The sequence below is a fragment of the Loxodonta africana genome, chromosome 1 (genome assembly GCF_030014295.1).
Source record: "Loxodonta africana isolate mLoxAfr1 chromosome 1, mLoxAfr1.hap2, whole genome shotgun sequence".
Taxonomy (NCBI): domain Eukaryota; kingdom Metazoa; phylum Chordata; class Mammalia; order Proboscidea; family Elephantidae; genus Loxodonta; species Loxodonta africana.
Genome location: NC_087342.1, coordinates 182,067,486 through 182,089,231, shown reverse-complemented (window position 1 = coordinate 182,089,231; position 21,746 = coordinate 182,067,486). Strand labels below are relative to the sequence as shown.

At 35.9% G+C, this 21,746-nt stretch overlaps 1 protein-coding gene across 6 annotated transcripts in view; it reads left to right on the top strand.

The window, feature by feature from the left end:
- ZUP1 (zinc finger containing ubiquitin peptidase 1) overlaps positions 1–18,264 on the top strand; it is a 29,460-nt gene extending 11,196 nt beyond the window's left edge. For 2 of the 6 annotated variants that reach the window (XM_023540817.2, XM_023540872.2), the window contains exons 4-10: positions 758–879; positions 3,486–3,654; positions 5,794–5,982; positions 6,442–6,607; positions 12,889–13,040; positions 14,048–14,268; positions 18,050–18,263. In XM_023540817.2, the coding sequence (XP_023396585.2) occupies positions 758–879; positions 3,486–3,654; positions 5,794–5,982; positions 6,442–6,607; positions 12,889–13,040; positions 14,048–14,268; positions 18,050–18,097 (1,067 nt within the window). In that variant the 3' untranslated portion in view covers positions 18,098–18,263. Of the gene's footprint in view, positions 1–757; positions 880–3,485; positions 3,655–5,793; positions 5,983–6,441; positions 6,608–12,888; positions 13,041–14,047; positions 14,269–18,049 lie in introns of all 6 variants that reach the window. The other 4 variants (XM_003404266.4, XM_010596961.3, XM_010597014.3 and 1 more) reach the window with 3 other exon arrangements.
- Positions 18,265–21,746: the final 3,482 nt, after the last annotated feature.

Sequence of the window (21,746 nt, the reverse complement as noted above, 5' to 3'; positions counted from 1 at the left end):
CCTTGTATGGTACATTTCTTATTCTGTAAGCCTGTAGTGGGTAATGAGAGAAAGTTATGGTCTGAGTAAGCCACTGTACGTAGTCTCAGAAGTGCACTGAAAATTAGTGTGAATTGAATATTCCCAGGAATAGAAGGGGGGACCAAGTAGGAAGACGTAGCAGAGACTTAAGGGATTTGAAAATAAAGAAATACATAATACATAATTAAACCATCAAGTTGGGAGGTCAAAAGACATGATGTTAGCTAGAAGCCACTGACTAATGGATCTACAGGACTCTGGATAGAGGAAGCAGGGAAAGATGTTACAAAGTACTGTTTGTTTGGAGCCAGGCTATAATTAAGTTATGATCTAACACCTGTACTTTACAAATGTATATTTTATGCTCTTTATTTCTTTTTCCCTCCTCTTAGTATTTCTTTAAAATGAAAGTCTGCCTTCATTGTATTAAGGAGCACTGATGAAGAATATTACTTAACCTCTCTAAGCCCTGGCTTCCTTATGAGATAATTAATGAACAGCGCTTGTCACAGCTTAAACACTCAGTGGATATTAGTTGTTATTTGAATGGAGGCTATTCCCTTAGAGAAGTAGTTCTAAGTTTTGCTGAATTTGTACTTAGTGGTTTCATGACATAAGAGTTGTGAATAAATGCCAAAATAATAGCCTTTACTCTATTTTAAAAATACGTATTAATTGGTAAGTAAGCTTTGATTGCAGCAGTTACTTTATTCTAAACATTAAAAATATCTAATAGATATGGATAGAGCCCAGTGTTCCAGGGATCTAGAATTGGCTCACCAGCTTCAACAGGAAGAAGACAGAAAGAGGAGATCTGAAGAATCAAGACAAGAATTGGAAGAATTTCAGAAGCTGCAGGTACAAAGTTGAATAGCAACTATAATATTTTTGTTTGGTAGAGTTCTTGTTTTTTAAACATGCTTTCAAAACTTCAGTCTGTTGTTTTTTTGTCCTTATCATTCAAAATTTCTTTTACGTATATATTCTATAATTCTTAACAGCCAACACTTGCAAGTACTCAAGTCTGATCAGATACTGATGTAAGCACTTCATTTATAGCATCTTAAAATCCTTCCAACAACTGGTAATGAGTAAGTCACTGGTAATGAGTAAGGGTCTGAGTAAGTCACTGTACATAGCCTCAGAAGTGCACTGAAAATTAGTTGTGAATTGAATATCCCCAAGAATAGAAGGGGGAACCAAGTAGGAAGTTAAAGAAGTTATTTTAACCCATTTTTTACAGATGAAGAAATGGAGACAAAAACTGGTTAAGTAAATTGCTCAGGGTCAGGCAGCTATTAAGTGGTAAAGCCTGAGCTTAAACCCACGTAAGTTGATGAGGCAAATGAGGAAACCAAGACTCAGACCTTAAGTGTTTGTACAGATACTTAAACAAGAAACCTATACTTAGAATTAACATATCCCATTTAAGTCTTACAGAATCTTGAAGATGTCAATTTCAGGCATTTAGAAAGAACTCTTTAATGGAAAATGCTTTTTGATGGTATCTGAGATTTCAGTTATCTTAAGTGGTGATATCTATTGAACTAAATTGGCAGCGTCTGTTACATTATTAATGTATTTAAATTTTTAACAGACTTTTCTACGTTTTCAGTCCTAATTTGCTATGGACTATGGTGTTATCTGTGCTAAGAATGCTCGTAAAGTTTTTTAATGCTTCTTTTCTGTGTGAGTAGGATTGTTGTTATAAGGTGCCATCAGATTGGTTTTGACTCATAGGAACCCTGTGTACAACAGAACGAAACACTTCCCCGTCCTGCACTATTCTCATAATCATTGCTGTGTTTGAGCCCATCCTTCCAGCCACTGTGTCAGTCCATCTCGTTGAGGGTCTTCCTCTTTATTGCTAACTCTCTACCAAGCGTGATGTCCTTCTCCAGGGACTGGTCCCTCCTGATAACATGTCCAAAGTACTTGAGAGAAAGCCTTGCCATCCTTGCTTCTAAGGAGCACCCTGGCTGTACTTCTTCCAAGACAGACTTCTTCATTCTTCTGGCATTCCATAATCAGTATTCTTTGCCAGCACCAGAATTCAAAGGCATCAGTTCTTCTTTGGTCTCCCTTATTCATTGTCCAGGTTTCACATGCATGAAAACATGGCTTGGGTCAGGTGCACCTTAGTCCTCAAATTGACATCTTTGTTTTTCAACACTTTAAAGAAATCTTTTGCAGCACATTGGCCCAGTGCAATGCGTTATTTGATTTCTTGATTGCTGCTTCCATGGGCATTGATTGTGGATCAAAGTAAAATGAAATCCTGGACAACTTCAGTATTATCCCTGTTTGTCATAATGTTGCTTATTGGTTCAGTTGTGAAGATTTTTGTTTTCTTTGTGTTGAGATGTAATCCATACTGAGTTAGTAGATAAAACCTGTTAAACCTGTTGTCGTCGAGTTGATTCTGACTCGTAGGTAGTATGTGAATAAATAGGATTTATGGTCACATAGGAGCCCTGGTGGTGCAGTGGTTAAGTGATGTAACTGCTAACCAAAAGGTTGGCAGCTTGAATCTACCAGCCGCTTCTTGGAAACACTACAGGGTAGTTGTACTCTGTCCTATAGGGTTGCTGTGGGTTGGAATCAACTCAGTGGTAATGGGCTTAGTTTGGTTTTGGTTATGGTCAGATAGGTTTGGATACTTCAGTACTTCTCAGAGCCTTTGACGTGCTAATGTGCATTGTACATATTGTAATATTCCCAAACTTATTTGATCTGTATTTTTTTCTTAGACATCTCACATTTTGTTATTGTTCCTTGGAGTCCACTTTGGAATATCTAATTTAGACTATTTTTCTCACTGGTGATTCATTTACGTGGAAAATAGTCACTCGCCTGGATTCAGAGGAAGAAGGAAATGTGATTTTTTCCTTAGCCTTTGTCTTATGTAGTTATGAACATCAGTACAAAAATTTCCAATGTTTAAGGGGGTTTTATTACATAACTTTGCTAGTTGTTTAGAACTGGCTTTCAGAAAGCTTTTCCGTAGAAGTTTTATGCATATTCTTTGAGATTCTCAGTCCAATTTACAAAATCACAGTTCATTTGTTATATAAAATGTTTGACTGAATACATTACGGATTTAGTAGGCATTTGTGGGCTAGCCTGAGAAGAACAAAGACCGACAAGTTTCCTTGAAAAAATTGGTAGTATATTTGGAACATGTCTGCCTTCATAATGTCTGTAGTAGAAAGACAAGATCCCCTATTTTCTCTACTACAAGAAAAACAAGTTTCTTGTCACAGTGATTGTTTATATGAAAGGGCCATTATTGAGTCAGGGATTATTTTATGACATATTTTTCACAAAAATATTTAAGTTGTATAAAAATCTGTATGTCAGAATGTTTCAAAATACATTTCCAAGTAAATAAAATTATAGTAAGTTTCCATCTTCACTGAGGTACAGGGACATAAAAATTAATCATTCTTTCTTCTGCTTGATAGAGACAATATGGTTTAGATAATTCTGGAGGATATAAACAACAGCAACTACGAAATATGGAAATAGAAGTAAATAGGGGAAGGATGCATCCATCTGAATTTCATAGAAGAAAAGCTGATATGATGGAATCATTAGCTATTGGTATTGATGATGGAAAAACAAAAACTTCTGGTAAGTACTTAAATATCAAAATTATGCTTTCAGTATTTCATATACCTCTGAAATAATAATAAGAATTATTTGACTTCTGCTTAATTTTCATAATCCATGGTTTGTATAGATTTAGGTGAGCCCGTTTATTTAAAAAGTAACTTTGTGTTATTTTGAAACTTGGAAACTCTTAGTTTTACAGCAAATAATGCACTTAAAAATAATTCACTTTTACATTGTATTAATTTACTTGACATTTAAAAATGAACCTTTAAGAAAAGTTTTTATTGAGTGCTTACCATGCAAACCAGTGCTCTATGTAAAGTGAGCTGTATGTGATTTCTGATTTCTGGTAGCCATATTAGTAAAAGTAAAAAGGGACAGGTGAAATTAATTCTAATATTTGAAACCCAGTGTATTCAAAATATTATTTCAGCATTCAGTCAATGTTAAAACTATTAAGGAGATAGTTTACATTCTTTGTACAGTCTTTAAAATTCTGCAAAACCTTTCACATGTATTTGAAGTCCCTTGTATACCCTTTCTGATCCTAATCCCTCCTCGCACACAAAGGTAACCATTATCCTGAATTTGGTACTTATCAGTCCCATACGTATTTTAATATTCTTGCCAGATATATATGTATGTGTCCATAAACAACATGTAATATCTTACGTGTGTTTAAATGATTATACTACATGTAAGCTATAATTGGTTTTGTTCAAATATGTTGATTTTTATAGCTGTGCTTCATTCCATTTGACCGCTATATAGTACTTCCTTGTGTGAATTATACAACATTTATCTGTTTTCAGGTTGACAGTCATTTAGATCATTTCCAGTTTTTCACTCTTACAAATTATGAACCAGTTTCCTTTAGAGTTTCTCTAGTGCATCCAGGACTGGAAATGCTAGGTTGAAGGCCACGTACATTTTTGACTTTATTACTGTATTGCTGAATTTTTTTCCAAAGTGGCTGTACTCATCTACATTCACACCAATGTATTCTCACATATACTTTATAGGGTGACATTCTTTAATTTTTGTAACTGAATGGCATGTGAGATGAGGCATATTTTAAATTCTATTTCTCTAATGACTCTTGAGTTTCTTCAACGAATTATCTGTTCCTTTCCTTTGTCCTTTTCTCTATTGGGTGGTTTGCCATCTTTTTTTTTTTTAAATTGGTTCGTGGAAGTTCTTTAAGTATTCAGTGTACTAATTCTTCCTTGGTTATATGAGATGTAAATATCTTCTTCAGGTCCTTGGTTTGCCTTTAAATTTTGTATGTGGTGTTTTTATTTAGAATTTTTAAATTTAAATCATACTTCTCAATCTTTTATTTGTGTTCTCAGAGTCGTGTTTAAGATGTTTCGTTATCTATGAAGTTATAAATCTATTTCTTTATATCTTCTTTAAATGTTTAGAGTTTACTCTTCATATTTTTTATTTTTAATCTTCCTGGAATTTATTTCTCTGTGTGTGTGTTTATGAGAGAGAGACATAAGGTAGGGATGTAATTCTGTTCCTTATTTATAGCAATACTTAAAATAAATACTTATTGTGGTTTTTTATCTGAGTAGTATTTATTCCATATACCACTGGAACTGAATTAAAACTCGATGGACACAATCATGTTTAATGTGTTAAGTTAGGCCACAGCCAAAATTATGACAAGAAGAATGGTGTAAAATAAAGCAAGTTTGAAGTTAGCTTGCTGTAGGCTTTATAGACAATGGATTAAGACTGTTCCCTAGGTAATAGGGAGCTATTGAAATTTTTTGATTGGGAGCAATTTAATTTAGAACTAAGCTTCAGAGAAAGAGAGCTCTCTGACAGTATGTATAATGAAGTGGAGAGACAAGAAGAACATTCATTCAACAGTTATATGTGCTTTCCCCTGCAGATGCAGAGATGAAAGATGCAAACAATTTCAATTCAGTGTAATAAGCCATATGCTGGAGTAAGGAAACTTGGATAGTAGTAATAAGCAAGGACATGAACTAAGGTTGTAGCGGTAAGAAGGTAAAGAAGAAGATGTAATTGATAGGATTTAGATGTGGAACTTGAGGGAGAAGTTGATATTAGAAATTTAAGACTCAGCCATTTAAAAGTGGTAACACATCATTCTAAATCTTCTAAATCTCTTTTCTACTTTAGGAATTATTGAAGCACTTCATAGACATTATCAGAATGCTGCCACAGATGTGAGACATGTGTGGTTTTCTGCAGCGGTGGATCACTTTCATTCCTCTTTAGGTGACAAAGGTTGGGGTTGTGGCTACAGAAATTTCCAAATGCTACTTTCATCACTTTTACAAAATGATGCTTATGATGACTGCTTGAAAGGTATGTGACATACAGTACTCTAAACTTGTCATCTGATCAAGTACATATGATATGAATGAATTTGTGTATAACCCAAACCCACTGCCGTCGAGTCGATTCCGACTCATAGCAACCCTATAGGACAGAGTAGAACTGCCCCATAGAGTTTCCAAGGAGAGCCTGGCAGATTCAAACTGCCGACCTTTTGGTTAGCAGCCGTAGCACTTAACCCCTATGGCACCAGGGTTTCCGAATTTGTATATAGCAAGCACAATTAATAGCTTTAATGACATAGTGGGTATTTACATTAGAAATCCGAATTCTGCTGGGAGGAGAAGAAAATGATATACTACATGATGTCGGAGGTAACAGTCTTAAAAACTGTGTTGTAGGTTATTTTTTTAGTACCTGGTATACTGCTGGATGATATTATTGAACACCTTACTAACTCATGTAACATGTTTGCTTGTATAATTTTAGGTATGTCAATTCCTTGCATTCCTAAAATTCAGTCTATGATTGAAGATGCGTGGAAGGAAGGGTTTGATCCGCAGGGAGCCTCTCAACTCAATAACAGGTTACAGGGAACAAAGGCCTGGATTGGAGCATGCGAAATATATACACTCCTGACCTCTCTCAGGGTAAAGTATGTACCTAAAAACAAAAGTTAATGTGATTGTCGTCCCTGGGAGACTACTTTTTCTTATAAGGATTTATTTTAACTGTGTATATAGATAGTTAATTAAAACTAAGTAGCACTGAAAGGCTTATAATGAAAACCGGCAACTCACTCCCTGTCTCATGCTCCTCTTTACTCTCAAATCCTATTTCTGAGAAGCAACAGTTACTTCCGTTGTTTTTAAATAGCATGTTTTCACAGTTGTATCCTGGTTTATCAATTTTAAACATTGTGTATTGCATTCTTTTTATATCTTCCACCTGCCCACTCTCCATCCTTCTACTAAGGTTTTATCTACGTTTGTATTAAAGTCAGAGTTCCCATCATCCTGACTGTAAATACTGTTCATTGCTGATTTTATGTCCTTTCCTGAAAAGCTTTTACAAATTTTCTGAGTTAGTACTATGTGCTTTTATCATAATCTTAAGTTTTTCCAAACAGTCTCCTTATCACCTGATCTGAGGCTCTCCTTGCTCCTGGAGACCTCCTCGGAGTTCTCTGTTCTCCTTGCTCTAATCTGGATTATTTGCCTTCTGGTTTCTTGCACAGCTATCATCATGTAGTATTTCCTCACTGTTTTCTTGTGTTGAAGCCTTAACTCCTTGTCTTCCTCCTTTTGGATTATCCCCTTTTACTCGAGTGCTTTGTTCATTAGCTCCGTAAGAAAGGATGGCTAGTCCTTATTACTTAAATGATAGTTTGGATGGACATCTGATGCTAAATTCAAAGTTATTTTCACATCAAATGAAGTTGTCACTCCATCAACTTTTAGCTATCAGTATGGCTGTTAAGAAGATAAGATGCCATCTGATTCTCATTCCTTTAGATATAACCAATTTATTTTCTCTTTGGATGTTTTTTCAGATCTTCTCTTCGCCCAGATATTATGAAATTTTACCATGAGTTGTGGAACTTTGATTTATTTTGTTGGACATTTTCTTTATTTGAATTTGGTATTGTGAGTTTTAAGATCTTAGTATAGTGGTTAAGAGCTGAGACTTTAGAGTCAGACTGCCTGTGTTTGCTTCTAGCTCTTCTACTTAATAGATGTATTACTTAACCAGTCTGTGCCCTACTTCCACCGTTGATAAAAGAAGATATTAATAGTAGCTACTTTATAGAGTTGCAGTGATTATTAAATGAGATAATACTTCTGAAGTACTTAAAACTGTGATGGGCACGTAATAAGAGCTCGTGGGTGAACTGTTGTTAGTGGATAATTAGGATGCCTCTATTTTTTCTTTATTTTTCTTTCTGGAACTCCTGTTGGCCACTGAATTTTGATCTTTTAAGTTTATTGCTAATGCCTCTTATTTATTATCTTTACTTTTTGTTTTACTTTCTAAGTTTACTCAACTTTATAGCTCAGCTTCTCTTGAGAAGTTTTATGTTAGCAATCATATTTCTTAATTTTTAAGGGGTAATTTCATAGCATCATGTTTTGTTATGGTTGCAATAAAATTTTTCCCAAAATTTTCTTTCTGTTCCCTGCATTTTTCTGTTTTCTCCATGTTAATTTGTTTTCATGTCTGCTTATTTTATCTTTTTCCCTTTTGAAAGGTTTCTTCTAACTCTTGTACATACTTAGTTGTCCATTCAGTAAGGAATGAGGCATTAAAAAGCTGATTGAAAGTGCTGTAAGTGCTATTTGACTGCGTGGAGCTTGTAGATTAGCAGATTTCATTTGAAGGGTTTTAGTTGGAAGCTTGCCATTTGGTTGGGAAACTCTCAGGTATCAGTCTACAAATGTCTTTTGTCAAAGGGCATTCAGAAAAGTGCTCTCTACTCTCCTTCCTTGAGCTCCTGTATTGGTGGAAAGGGCAATTGGAGGGTGATCTGCCTTCTTTTCAGACTTGTCAATTAATATCATATTTTAGCCCCTTCGCTGTTCTTCTCAGTATCTGGTGCTTCTAAGCTTCCAGCTTCTCTGGGGTTTTGTGAGACAAATTGTCTGTTTTCTTTTTGTTCACTTTTATGTTTCTTCTTCTTTTGCTTTCCAGTTTCTAAAAATGAGTGGCCATTTCTTGTTTGTTTGAATTCCCTTTTTCCTTAGGTGTTTAAATTATTTTTTCCTTTTGGATTATGTTGTTGGGCTTTCAAGAGGAAACAGAGGTAGATGCTTGTGTTCACTTTTAATGGGAAGTTTGCCTTGAGTTTTGTGGCTTTATATTTCCTTTTATGTTTGTTTCTAAGTAATGTAACCAGTGTTTATGTCAGTTTTACCACATTAATTGATTAGATTTGGAGGTAAAAATATTTCTTACATTTTAAATAGAAAAAACCACTGTTGCATATATAATAACTTTCTTGAATTACTTAAATTTAAAGGGATATTTTACTGCCTTCTAAATTCATTTTTGCTTTTCTTTTTACCAGTTTAATCACACCTTCAGGTTATAAACTATGTCATGTTTGTGAACTTTTAAGTGATTTTTCAGGAAATGAAAATTTTCTTCTAAAATGTCTGGTATATTTAGCTTCTTTCTTGGTGCCTTAAATAGTTTCGTCCTTAGAAAAGCTTTTTTATTGTATCATGAATTTGTTTTCTAGTTATTTAAATATCATTCTTTTGCTGTAAGGTACAATTCAAATTCTAAATCTAAACGTGCAAACCCATAAGCACTGTTCCTACTTCTAAACAATTTATACAGAAATTCACTTGAGCACTTAAAATTGAGCCATTAGTTATAAGTTAACCAAAACCAAACCAAGCCCAGTGCCGTCGAGTCGATTCTGACTCATAGCGACCCTATATGACAGAGTAGAGCTGCCCCATAGAGTTTCCAAGGAGTGCCTGGTAGATTTGAACTGTCACCCTTTGGTTAGCAGCCGTAGCACTTAACCACTATGCCACCAGGGCTTCCAGTTATAAGTTATCAACATAAAATTTTCTGAGGCTAAAGTTAACAACCACTACAACTTGGGCATATTTGGAGATTTTATTGTTAAGAGAGATGAGAACATGGTATCTGTGCTAGCTTGAACTGATAGTGAAGCTATTCATTGCGTTTGGTTTTACCTGATCTTTTCAAAATGCTTGTTGAGAAGTGTGAACAGTGCTTCTGATTAAAAATTTTTTTCCATTTATTCAAGGTTGACTTCTATTATGGATTGAATTGTGTACCCCCAAAGTATTTGTTGTAAATCTTAACCACTGGATTAGGAAGGCTGTGGTTATAATCCATGGAAATGGGTTGTCTTTGTTATGTTAATGAAACAGGATTAGTGTAGGGTGTGTCTTGAGTCAATTTTTTTGAGATATAAAAGAGATTTAACAAGCAAGCAAGAGAAGCAGAGATGTGGGGAGAGAGATGCCAAGCCACGTGAAGATTGGCCTGGAGCAGAAGCTCAAAGAGATAAGGACCTTTGTCCACAGCCAAGAAAGAGATAGCCTTCCCCCAGAGCTGGCACTCTTGAATTAAGATTTGTAGTCTTCTAAACTGTGAGAAAATAAATTTCTATTGGTAAAGCCACCCATTTGTGGTATTTCTGTTATATCAGCACTAGATAACTAAGATAGAATTTGGTACTGGGAATGGGGTGCTGCTATAACAGATACCTAAAAAATGTGGAATCAGTTTCAGAGCTGGGTAATGGGTGGAGGCTGGAAGAGTTTTAAGGTGACTAATAATAAAAGCCTAGATTGCGTTGGAGAGAGTGTTGGTAGAATTATGGATGTCAAAGATGATTCTGGCTCAGAAGGAAGTGAGGAAAGTGATAGAGAAAGTCTCTGTCCTCTTAGAGAACACATATGGCACCAGCAACAGAAGGTTGCTAGAAATGTGGCTGTTAAATGTGTGTCTGGCATGGCTTTAAAACGATGAACCTGGGATTAGACAACAGAGGAAGGGTGATGCCTTTTATGCAGTGGCAGAGAACTTGTCTCAGTTATGTTCACATGTTTGGTGGAAGGTAGAACTTTTAAGTAATAAACTTGGATTTCTGGCTGATGAGATTTCTAAGCAAGGTCTTAAAGGGGCCGTGTAGTTTTTACTTGCCGCTTATAGTAAAATGTAAGAGGAAAGAGATGGACTTAAAAATGAACTGTGCAAAATGAAAACACAACTTAAAGATTTGGAAAATTTGTACAAACTAAGGACATGTATCCTAGAGTGTTCACCAAGGATATGGCTACACAATCTTTTGTTAAAGAGATTAAGCCTGTGACTGATGGGTTTAACCAGCTATCACAGCAGAAAACCCATCAGCTTAGACTGAAGGGGACAAGAGAAAGAACAAAACAAAAGAACGCTGTCTGCCTCTTGGAATTCTACAGGCAGGAAACAGGCTAAAGGAGCTGTATCTGTTGTCCTCCAGGAAAAGAAAAGGACCATCCCTGGAGCAGCTCAGAGATCAGTAGAACTGTTGGTAGAAGCATGGGAAGCAGGGCCCTCTTGGTATCAAAGGATGAGGCCGTGGCCTCCTGGGTGGGGGCCACAGCCTCCTAGCTTTCAAAGAGTTGGATCTTTGCCAACTCAGTTCTGGAGCGTGGGGCTGCTGTTAAGGGGTGTCAGGGGGATGGAGTCGCTGCCCAGAGCTGAGGGGGCAGGGCTGCCATACCCATAGGCAGAAGAACAGGACCTGCCAGGATGAGGGGGTGGGGTTGCCACTCAGATGGACTAGGAGAATGGGACTGCCCAAAGCCGATGGAATAGATTTGCCATCTCAGAGGGCCTGGAAGGCAGAGCTGAAGCCCAGGGCTGAGAGGTCTCCATCCGGAATCTAGACAGCTGGACAACACCCAGAGTCTGGAGGGCGGGACCATTGTCCAGATGGTCTCAGAGCGCAGAGGATTATTTTCAAACATTGAGAGCTAAAGTCATTTGTTCTGCTAGATTTTAGATTTGCTTGGTACATGTTATCCCTTCTTTCTCTCTCGTTTCTCCTATTTGTAATGGAAATGTCTACCTTGTGCCTGTTCCACTGTTGTAGTTTGGAAGCAGATAAATTTTATTCTAGATTTCACAGGTTCACAGATGAAGAGTAATTTGGCCCCAGAATGGAATTTGGACTCGGAGTTGATTTAAGACTTTTGGGATGATGTGATGGGGTGAATGTGTTTTACATGTGGCAAGGACATGAATTTTTGGAGGCCAAAGGGTGGAATGGTATATACTGAATTGTATCTCCCCAAAATATGTGTTGTAAATCCTAACCTCTATGCCTGTGGTTGGAAAACCTGGTGGTATAGTGGTTAAGCGCTATGGCTGCTAACCAAAAAGTTGACAGTTCAGATCCACCAGGCGCTCCTTGAAAACTATGTGGCAGTTCTATTCTGTCGTATAGTTTGCTTTGAGTCAGAATTGACTCGAAGGCACTGGGTTTTTTTTTTTTTTTTTCTTTTTTAATGCCTGTGGTTACAACCCCATTTGGGAATGCGTTATCTTTGTTATGTTAATGAATAGAATTAGTATAGGGTGTGTCTTGAATGAGTCTCTTTTGAGATATAAAAGATTAAACAAGCAAGCAAGACTAGCAGTACTGAGGGAGAGAGATGCCACGCTGCATGAAGATTGTCCAGGAGTGGAAGCTCAAAGACACAAGGACCTTCCTCTAGAGCCAACAGAAAGAGAAAGCCTTCCCCTAGAACTGGCACCCTCAATTCAGACTTCTGTCTCTTAAACTGTGAGAAAATAGGTTTCTGTTTGTTAAAACCACCCACTTGTGGTATTTCTGTTATAGCACCACTAGATAACTATGACAGCTTCCTTTTGAGGGAAGAGTACCACTATGATCTTCTTGTAGTTGGGAGATAGATGTATAGGTGTCGGTGAACACACGTTTTTCTAAGATCTTTACAAGCATTCTTTTCTTGCTTGTTATTGGAATCTTAGCTGATGGGAAAAATTTTCAGGATATTTTTGATAACTGTAAGTGGCTTTCAAGGTGTTAAAATGAGAAGCCAGCTTCTAACTTATCATCAGGTTTAGAGACTTTAGAATAAAAGCTGTAATCCATATGTAGATGACTTTTAAAAGTCAAGTATAGTTCTCCTTTACTATTCATGGAGATTTTATATATTGGAATATGTTTGTCATCTACCTTTTTATGAATAGTTATCTAATAGTTTATTTCCTCCACAAAAATAGTTTTCCAGGCTAATTATAAAAGCTTGTATTTAATTTCTTTCTTCTTAGGAAATAAAATTAGTCCATAACTGAGAATTTTTTTGTATTATTTGGTAATACCCTTGATGGAATTATTTTTAAAATATTCTCTAAGTAATCTAATTCGTCAATTTTTTATAGGTGTCATATTGTTGATTTTCATAAGTCGACTGGTCCTTTGGGTACACACCCTCGCTTATTTGAGTGGATATTAAACTACTATTCTTCAGAGAGGGAAGGAAGTCCAAAGGTCGTGTGTACATCTAAGCCTCCTATCTATCTTCAGCATCAAGGTTAGTATAATCACAGATAATAATGTTTATAAGATGAATGAATTGGCTTTTGCTTTAGGACAGATTAAGATTCTGATAACGGGGATAGAACAGGGTGAGGTATTGTAACATTAGTCTAATTTCCAGAGCTACTTTGTCATTACAATAGATATCTGGGTAACAAAGGATGATACTCTTGGAATCTTCAGGTTCTTTTACTTGGTTCACTCTTCCCTCGTTGTTCATTCCTTATCTTCTTCAGGTTTTTACCCATATGTCACCTCAGTGAGGTCTTTCCTGACCACTTTGTTTAAAATTATACCCCCTCACTGCTAGCATTTCCTACCTCTTGCCTCTGCTTTATTTTTATTTCTCTGGCATAAAATATACTTTACTTATTTACCTTGTTTATAGAATGTCTCTTCCTGTTAGAATTCTCTAAGCTCCATAAAGCAGGCATGTTTCTATGCTTTGTTTATTGTTTTATCCATAACTGCCCAGAACGGTGCCTGTTAGGGGCACTTGATAATTTTGTTGAGTGGATAATTTGGACTGACAGGTATAAGGAGATGTAAATGTGAGAAATTTAATTGTTTAGGAATACAAGCCCTCCCCAATAAATTCTAGTATATGTAACTTTTGTTTACCTTTGGAACCAGGAGAGTTTTTGTTCTAGGGTAGATAAATTTCAAATCCTTGCATTTGAGATAATTTTAATAAAAGGGATGTAAGGGATTGGGAAAGAAAAAGTAGAATATATGGCAGAATAGACGTAGAATTTTTTTGTCATGAAGGCTTTAGGAAAATAAAGTTGAAGGAAAGACAACTGAAGTTTAGGAAGTAGAACTAAACAACTCTTGTGTCTTAGGAGTGAGAGAGCTCAGCTACATATATGTAAGAGGGGCTGACTATATTCTAAACACACACTATACATGGGGGGGATATGTGTATATATAGTAACATATCTGTGTATGTATAGCTGTATTGTAGATTCAAATGATATATGTATAGGTGTTATTTTTTGATAGGTCATAGTCGAACAGTTGTTGGAATTGAAGAAAGAAAAAACCGAACATTATGTTTACTAATATTTGATCCTGGGTGTCCTTCTCGAGAAATGCAAAAACTATTAAAGCAAGACATCGAGGCTAACAGCCTCAAGCAACTTCGGAAATTTGTGGGAAATTTAAAACATAAGCAGTACCAGATAGTGACAGTAGAGGGTGTTCTTTCTCCAGAGGAGAAAGTTGTAAGTATCTAAATATTTATTATGAGAAGCTTCAAAATCAGTGTAATCCCTTTGTATCTCCCAATGTCTCCTTCTGTTTCATTAAGTTGGCAAATACATTTTGTGTTTATGCCATTTAATTTCTGGAATGGGCATCTTTAAATTCCAAATGGCACCTAATTACTTTCATTTACTTAGAGCCTCACAAATATATTTAATTTTGTAATATTTAATTTTTAATGTCAGGTGAGTGACAAGTAATGAAAATATATATGGTAAGAAAAACCTCTTAATCCAGGGAGAACTAACCATATAGGTCTTAATTCCTGTTTATTAAAATGCGGCTCTTGTGATTCCTGAGGTGCTGTTTTGTGCACTTGGGCATATTGGATATACTTAGTTCTAGAATTTAACTTCAGTAGATGAGTCGACCTTGATCTGATGGCAGTGGGTTTGGTTTTTGCTTTTCGCGTTGCCTCTTATTTCTTTGTTGTTATTTTTTTATTGTGCTTTACATCAAAGTTTACAGCACAAATTAGTTTCTTATTCAAAAATTTATGCATAGATTGTTTTCTGATATCGGTTATAATCCCCACATTGTGTCAGCACTCTCCCCCATTCCCTCTCTACCCTGGGTTCCCCATGTCCGTTTGTCCAGTTTTCCTGTCCCTTCCTGCCTTCTGGTCTTTGCTTTGGGGCAGATGTTGCCCATTTGGTCTCATAAACTTGATTGAATTAAGAAGCATGTTCCTCATGTGGGTTATTGTTTTTTTAATGGGCCTGTCTAATCTATGGCTGAAAGGTGGACTTCTGGAGTGGCTGTAGTTCTGAGTTAGCAGGGTGCAATTAAGTGTTGAGTGGTACATTACAGACACAATTCTAAGAATTGAAAACCCTCCACTTGGTCTGAACTGAAGCTATGTGATGGTATATAGCAAGTTTAGAAAATGCTCAGGTCCTGGAATCTTAAAAAAACAGTACCTGTATTTGAATATTTCACTTTGATTTGTTTCTCTAAAGAGGAAAGAGACAGAGGAATAGAGACGAACAGTTATGTAGAGAATAAGATCTTAGAGGAAAGGACTAAAATTGTTTGATATGTGAGATGGAACTATTGTTGTTATTGTTAGGTGCTGTCGAGTCAGTTCCGACTCATAGCGACTCTATGCACAACTGAACTAAACACTGCCCGGTCTTGCACCATCCTCACAATTGTTATACTTGAGCCCATTGTTGCAGCCACTGTGTCAGTCCATCTCATTGAGTGTCTTCCTCTTTTCTGCTGACCCTCTACTTTACCAAGCATGATGTCCTCCAGGGACTGATCCCTCCTGACAACATGTCCGAAGTATGTGAGACTCAGTCTTGCCATCCTTGCTTCCAAGAAGCATTCTGATTGTACTTCTTCCAAGACAGATTTGTTCGTTCTTTTGGCAGTCCATGGTATATTCAATATTCTTAACCAACACCACAATTCAAAGGTGTCAGTTCTTCTTCAGTCTTCCTTACATTGTCAGCTTTCGCATGCATATGAGGCAATTGAAAACACCATGGCTTGAGTCAGGTGCACCTTAGTCCTCAGGGTGACATCTTCGCTTTTTAAATGAGATAGAGCTGGAGTAATCTTTTCAGCCTCATAACTTGGGATATAAAGGTATCAATTGTTTAAGAGATTCTTCAATTTAATTATGATACAGTAAAGGTTTCTTTGCAATGATTTAAATACCAAAATTGCATTTATTTTGCTAACTAAAAGGTTGGTGGTTTGAACCCACCCAGCGACTCTGAGGGAGAAAGACCTGGTGATCTGCTTCCATAAAGATTACAGCCAAGAAAACCCAGTGGGGGAAGTTCTGCTCTGTCACATGGGGTCACTATGAGTTGGAATAGAATCAATGGTATCTAACAACTGTAACAACAAGAACATTAATTTGGCCAGATAAAGTTAGAGGTTAATTTAACTATTACTAAAATCCCAAGACATTTGCTCACAGATTGTGGAGAGGACTTTTGAGAGAATGAATGGGGTTAAATATCATGGAGTCTAGCTGAACATTTTAGTTACCCATTATCTTTGTAGTTTTGAAACTGAGAGATAGGTGGTGTTAGAAGACTGAAAGTGTGCTTCCCATGCTATGTAATTGCTGCTGTTTGATTTTTTTGAGTCATGGAGAGTAGCTGTGGCTTCGAGGATAAGAATCAACTTGGAGAATAATGCATAATGCTGTCAGGTGGAAAAGGAATAATAACTATAGTTATTGTAATTATAGTAGAAATAGCACTTGCTTACTTTGTGCTAGGTGTGATTCTATGTATATTAGTTTGTATATTTATGTATATTAGTTTAATCTGCACAAAAACATTGTAAGGTAGGCATTTTACAGGTACAGATGATGAGGCACAGAGAGGTTGTTATAGTCCAAAAATTACGCAGGACTCCAGGCAGTGTGCAAACAGAACTCTGTGCTCTGTTGCCTCTTCTGTGAGGATACACGGCTTCGTAGTTTAATGTTTGCTAAGCTTTTGGGGAACAATTTTATATTTATTGTTTAAAAAAATATGGTATTGCGTTTTGAAAAACAAAAAAAACTAATATAACAAATTTAACATACCTTATTACTGTATTATTTTTTCTGGCTGCCGTCAGGCTTTTGTTTTTGTTTATTTTTTTCACCATATGTGACTTAAAGTTATTTTGACCTTTTTAACAGTGCTTTATCCATTGTAGGAATTCAGCAAAGATTGGAGTACAGACTAACCTGCTGATATGATTGGAACAAACTGTAAATAAGGACAAAATATTAATTTTACATTCATTTTGTTTAGTATTTATATCTCATTTTTGAAGTGTGTTTTTCCTTCTAGATGATAATGACATTTCTTTTCAATTGTAGGAATTTTAGAACAAATTTGATATTTTAAAGTATCCCAAGATGTAGATATTTATAACTGCATTTTTTATTCATCAGATTTAAATTTAAGATTAGTTATGATATTTTAATAATCTATGCAGCTGTTATTCAAGGGAGCAATTATTTTTAAATATATATATTTTTTATTTTAGCCAAGTGTCTTGTAATTTGCCACAGACATTTCTGCCATAAATATTTTTTCAGCATCCACTAATTCCAGACTGTTCTAAATGTTAGACCACTTGTTTAGTTAATGGATTTATTTTAGAAAATGTCTCCTAATGAAATTCACCTAAGTAATAAAAATGTATGTAGCCGCCATGTTCTTCAGTTCTCACATTTTAATAGGTTGTGAATTACATCACTGCATTCTTAGTTCTCTGTTGTTTAATCCTTGCACTCTCAACTCAGTTTAACTTTAATTTAGCTTTGTTTAATATGCCTTGATTTGTAAGTAAAAATAGCTCAAAAATTTGAAAGTTTTTCAAGTGCCATCTTTAAGATCATAATGAGGGTTTTTCTTTAATTTTCTCAAAGAATCTGCCTCTTGTTGTTTATGGCCTTGTCTCTATCTAGCTTTCCTTTTCTGTTTTTCCCCAGTGTCTGACTTTGAGCCATCATTTTTACTTTTGATTCATTTTTCCATTAAAAAATAACATTTTCTTTTTATTTTATTCTGTTTTATCTTTTTCTGGACTTTAATTTCTTTATGGCTTGGCTTTAAAAATTTACATTCCTAGTATCATAAATTTGAATTTGTAACTTTAGTAATTTTTATTGTTGATTTTAAAATTTCAGGTTTTATTTTTTTAAATATTAGAATGAGAATTAGCATATTTGATAATTAATTGACTTCTAGTTTACAATAAAGTTTTTTCTTTCTTTTCAAGGCTAGAAGACAAGCTTCTCAAGTCTTTACTGCAGAGAAGATTCCTTGAAGAATTGAGCATTTTGATGATTGTAGAATTATACTTTGTTTCTCAAATTCACATATTAAACTCCTTAATAAAATTTATGAATCTCAGTTATCTCATGTACTCAACTGGTAACATAATTTCATTTGTAAAATTTCTAAATTGCAGTAATTAAATTATACCTTTAGTACTTTATGTTTAATAATTATTTCAGTAAAATATCTTGTATTGTTGGTTTTATTTTCCTTATTCATGTTTCAGAAACAGGTTTTCTATTATAGCCATAAGCTAATATTTATTGGGCCTTAACTGTGTTAGGTACTCTTCTCAATACTTTATATATACTGATTAGTTTAACCTTCAAAATAATCCTGTGAGGCAAGTACTATTATTAGCCTTCTGAGGAAGCTAAAGCTCCAAGATTTAGTAATTTGCCCAGGAAATGCAGTTAGAAAATGATCGTGGTCCAGGATCTGAACCCAGGCTGTCTCACTTCCAAGCTCCTACTCTTTACTATTATACCATTCAGCTTTCTTTTGTTATAGAACATATAGGATGTTCTATAATGTACTCCTCACAATTTCACAATAACTTTGACTTTTAATAGTTACAGCTCTTTAAAAGAGAATTTGCTTTTGTTAAATATTTACACTATTATTTACTATCCTAAATATTTTGTTATTTATTTAGAATCTCATATTTAATATGCCCTGTTGAAGAGAAGCTTCCAGATAGATGTTGATAAACATTAGATATGCCACATATATCAGTATAAATTCTTTGGTTGCAAGTAAGAACACTATTCTGGCAAACAAACAGAAGGGAATTCATTGAAAGATTATCAAGAGCTCACAGAATCCAAAGGTAACTGGAGATTTGGACTGAAACCAAAGCAGCTCTAGAGGCTAGAATATGGTCTAGTTTATAGCAGGAACAATCTGCTTAGGAGCTGAGGTAGAATGTGTGCTCAAGATTCAGATTCCAGAGAAGGTACAAGACGGTACCCTAATAGGATAAGCAGTTCCTCAAAAGGAAATCAGGGCAGATGAGTAAAGGGATACTCAGCAAAAAAAAAGAAAAGCAAGAAGTGTCTACTACACCATGAAAAAATGAGCAAAAACCTTGCTTGAATGAAGTGTTATAAATTATAGGTACTCCAATAAAAACTCCCAAGTTGCACTCCAAGAATGATATAGTATTGCCAATTGTCCTTCAGAATGGAAACCAGTTTTCTACTTCCTATCTTCCTGCATTTATCCTGTTTCATGCCACCATTATCTCTTACTTAGATTCTAAGGTTATCTCCTAACTTGTCTCCCTACTTCAAGTCTCGATTCTGTCAATCCATCTTCCACACTAAAGCCAAGACCTTCTAAAATACAAATATGATTTTGTGATTTTCTAGTTTAATCCTCTTCATTGCTCTTGGATAAAATCTAAACAACCTACCTGATCTGGCCCCTGCTTCTCTCTGCAGTCTTATCTCTCACCACTCCTTTCAGCCAAAAGTCCTTTGCCAAAATACAGCTGGTGCTACCTGGAACACTTCTCCCCATAGCACTCTACCTGATCACTCTTAGAAGCACTTCCTGGACTGCTCAAGCCTGGATTGAGGGTACCTTTCTAAGTGCTTAAAAGCAATATTACACCAATGCAGATCCGTGGTCCATGAACTGTTTGTCCGTCTGTCACAGCATAAGTCTGTGACAATTGAGAGTTGCTGTGACATTTTTATTTTCTTTTACAAAAGTAACTGTAATGAATTGCATTTTTTTTTTTTTTTAAATTGGTCCTTCAGAGAGAGTGAGAAACACTGTTCTGTAATACCTGGTGATATTTGTTTCACTAGCTAAATTACAATCTGCTCTAATTTTCTACTTGTTTTCATATTCCCTCCTTGAACATAAGCTCTGTGATTGCAGAGGCAATGTCTAGTTTTTAGTGGTAGCCTCAGGGTGCCTGGAAAATAGAGGTCTTAGAAATACTTTATAAGTAATTGAAAATAATTACTGGCTTTAGAGAAGCAGTGGTAGAAAATACAAGTCTGAGGTCTCAGATATCCCACCTAACCATTTGCAAATCATTTTTCCTTAGTCCAGACCGGTTTCTATGGGATAAAGGAGGAGTCAGATTAAGAAAGTTCTTTGAGAAGTAACTAGTAAAAGATAAAATTTTGACTGTTCCTACAGTCTTTGAACAGGTGATGGAATTATGAACCCTCTGCTGAGAGAGAAGAAAAATTTAATATATGCACATACGGTATTTGCAGACCATATCACTTGTTAAGAATAGATACTCTAGATGAGTAGTTATTAATTTTTGGCCTCAGTATCTCTTGACACTTAAAAAATACCAAAATCACCAAGAAGCTTGTGTGAATTACAGCTTTTGATATTTACTGTATTAGAAATTATACGAGACTTTTTTTTCCACAGAATTAAAAAAAATTTTTTTTAAATTGTACTTTAGATGAAGGTTTACAGAGCAAACTAGTATCTTATTAAACAGTACACATATTGTTTTATGACATTGCTTAGCAACCCCACGGCATGTCAACACTCTCCCTTCTCAACCTGGGGTTCCCTATTACCAGCTTTCCTGTCCCCTCCTACCTTCTAGTCTTTTGCCCCTGGGCTGTTGTGCTCCTTTAGTCTTGTTTTGTTTTATGGGACTGTCTAATATTTGACCAAAGGGTGAACCTCAGGAGTGAGTTCATTACTGAGCTAAAAGGGTGTCCGGGGGCCATACCCTCGGGGTTTCTCCAGGCTCTGTCAGGCTAGTAAGTCTGATCTTTTTTTGTGAGTTAGAATTTTGTTCTGCATTTTTCTGCAGCTCTATCTGAGACCTTCTATTGTGATCCCTGTCAGGGCAGTCAGTGGTGGTAGCTGGGCACCATCTAGTTGTACTGCACTCAGCCTGGTGGAGGCCATGGTAGATGTGGTCCATTTGTCCTTTGGACTAATCTTTCCCTTGTATCTTTAGTTTTCTTCATTCTTCCCTGTTCCTGAAAGGGCGAGACCACTGGAGTATCTTAGATGGCCACTCACAGGCTTTTAAGACCCCAGACACTACTTACCAAAGTAGAATGTGGAACATTTTCTTTATAAACTATGTTATGCCAGTTGAACTAGATGTTCCCTGAGGCCATGATCCCCACAGTCCTCAGGCCAGCAACTTGGTCTCTCAGGGAGTATGGATGTGTCTATGGACTTCCGTGACCTTGCCTTGTACATAAACTTGAGACATTTTTAAAACGTAAGACTACACAAGCATAAATTCTATAGCTGTAGTTATCAAAACAATGATGTAATCACATGCCATTTAGCCTTTGGAAAATCCATAAGCATCTAGTAGTAGTTTCAAATATAAAATTCCAAGTTTGACATTTTTAAGGAATAAAATTCTGCATATGAATATATATATATATATATGTATATGTACAAAACCAAACCTGTTGCCCTCGAGTCAATTTTAACTCAGCAACTGTATAGGTCAGAGTAGAACTGCCCCATAGGGTTTCCAAGGAGCAACTGGTGGATTCAAACTGCTGATCATTTGGTTAGCAGCTGAACCATAACCACTGTGCCACCAGGGGTGTGTGTGTGTGTGTGTGTGTGTGTATGTATATAACAATTCCCACATAAGATGTGTGTTTGAGTGTGTATGTATCAGC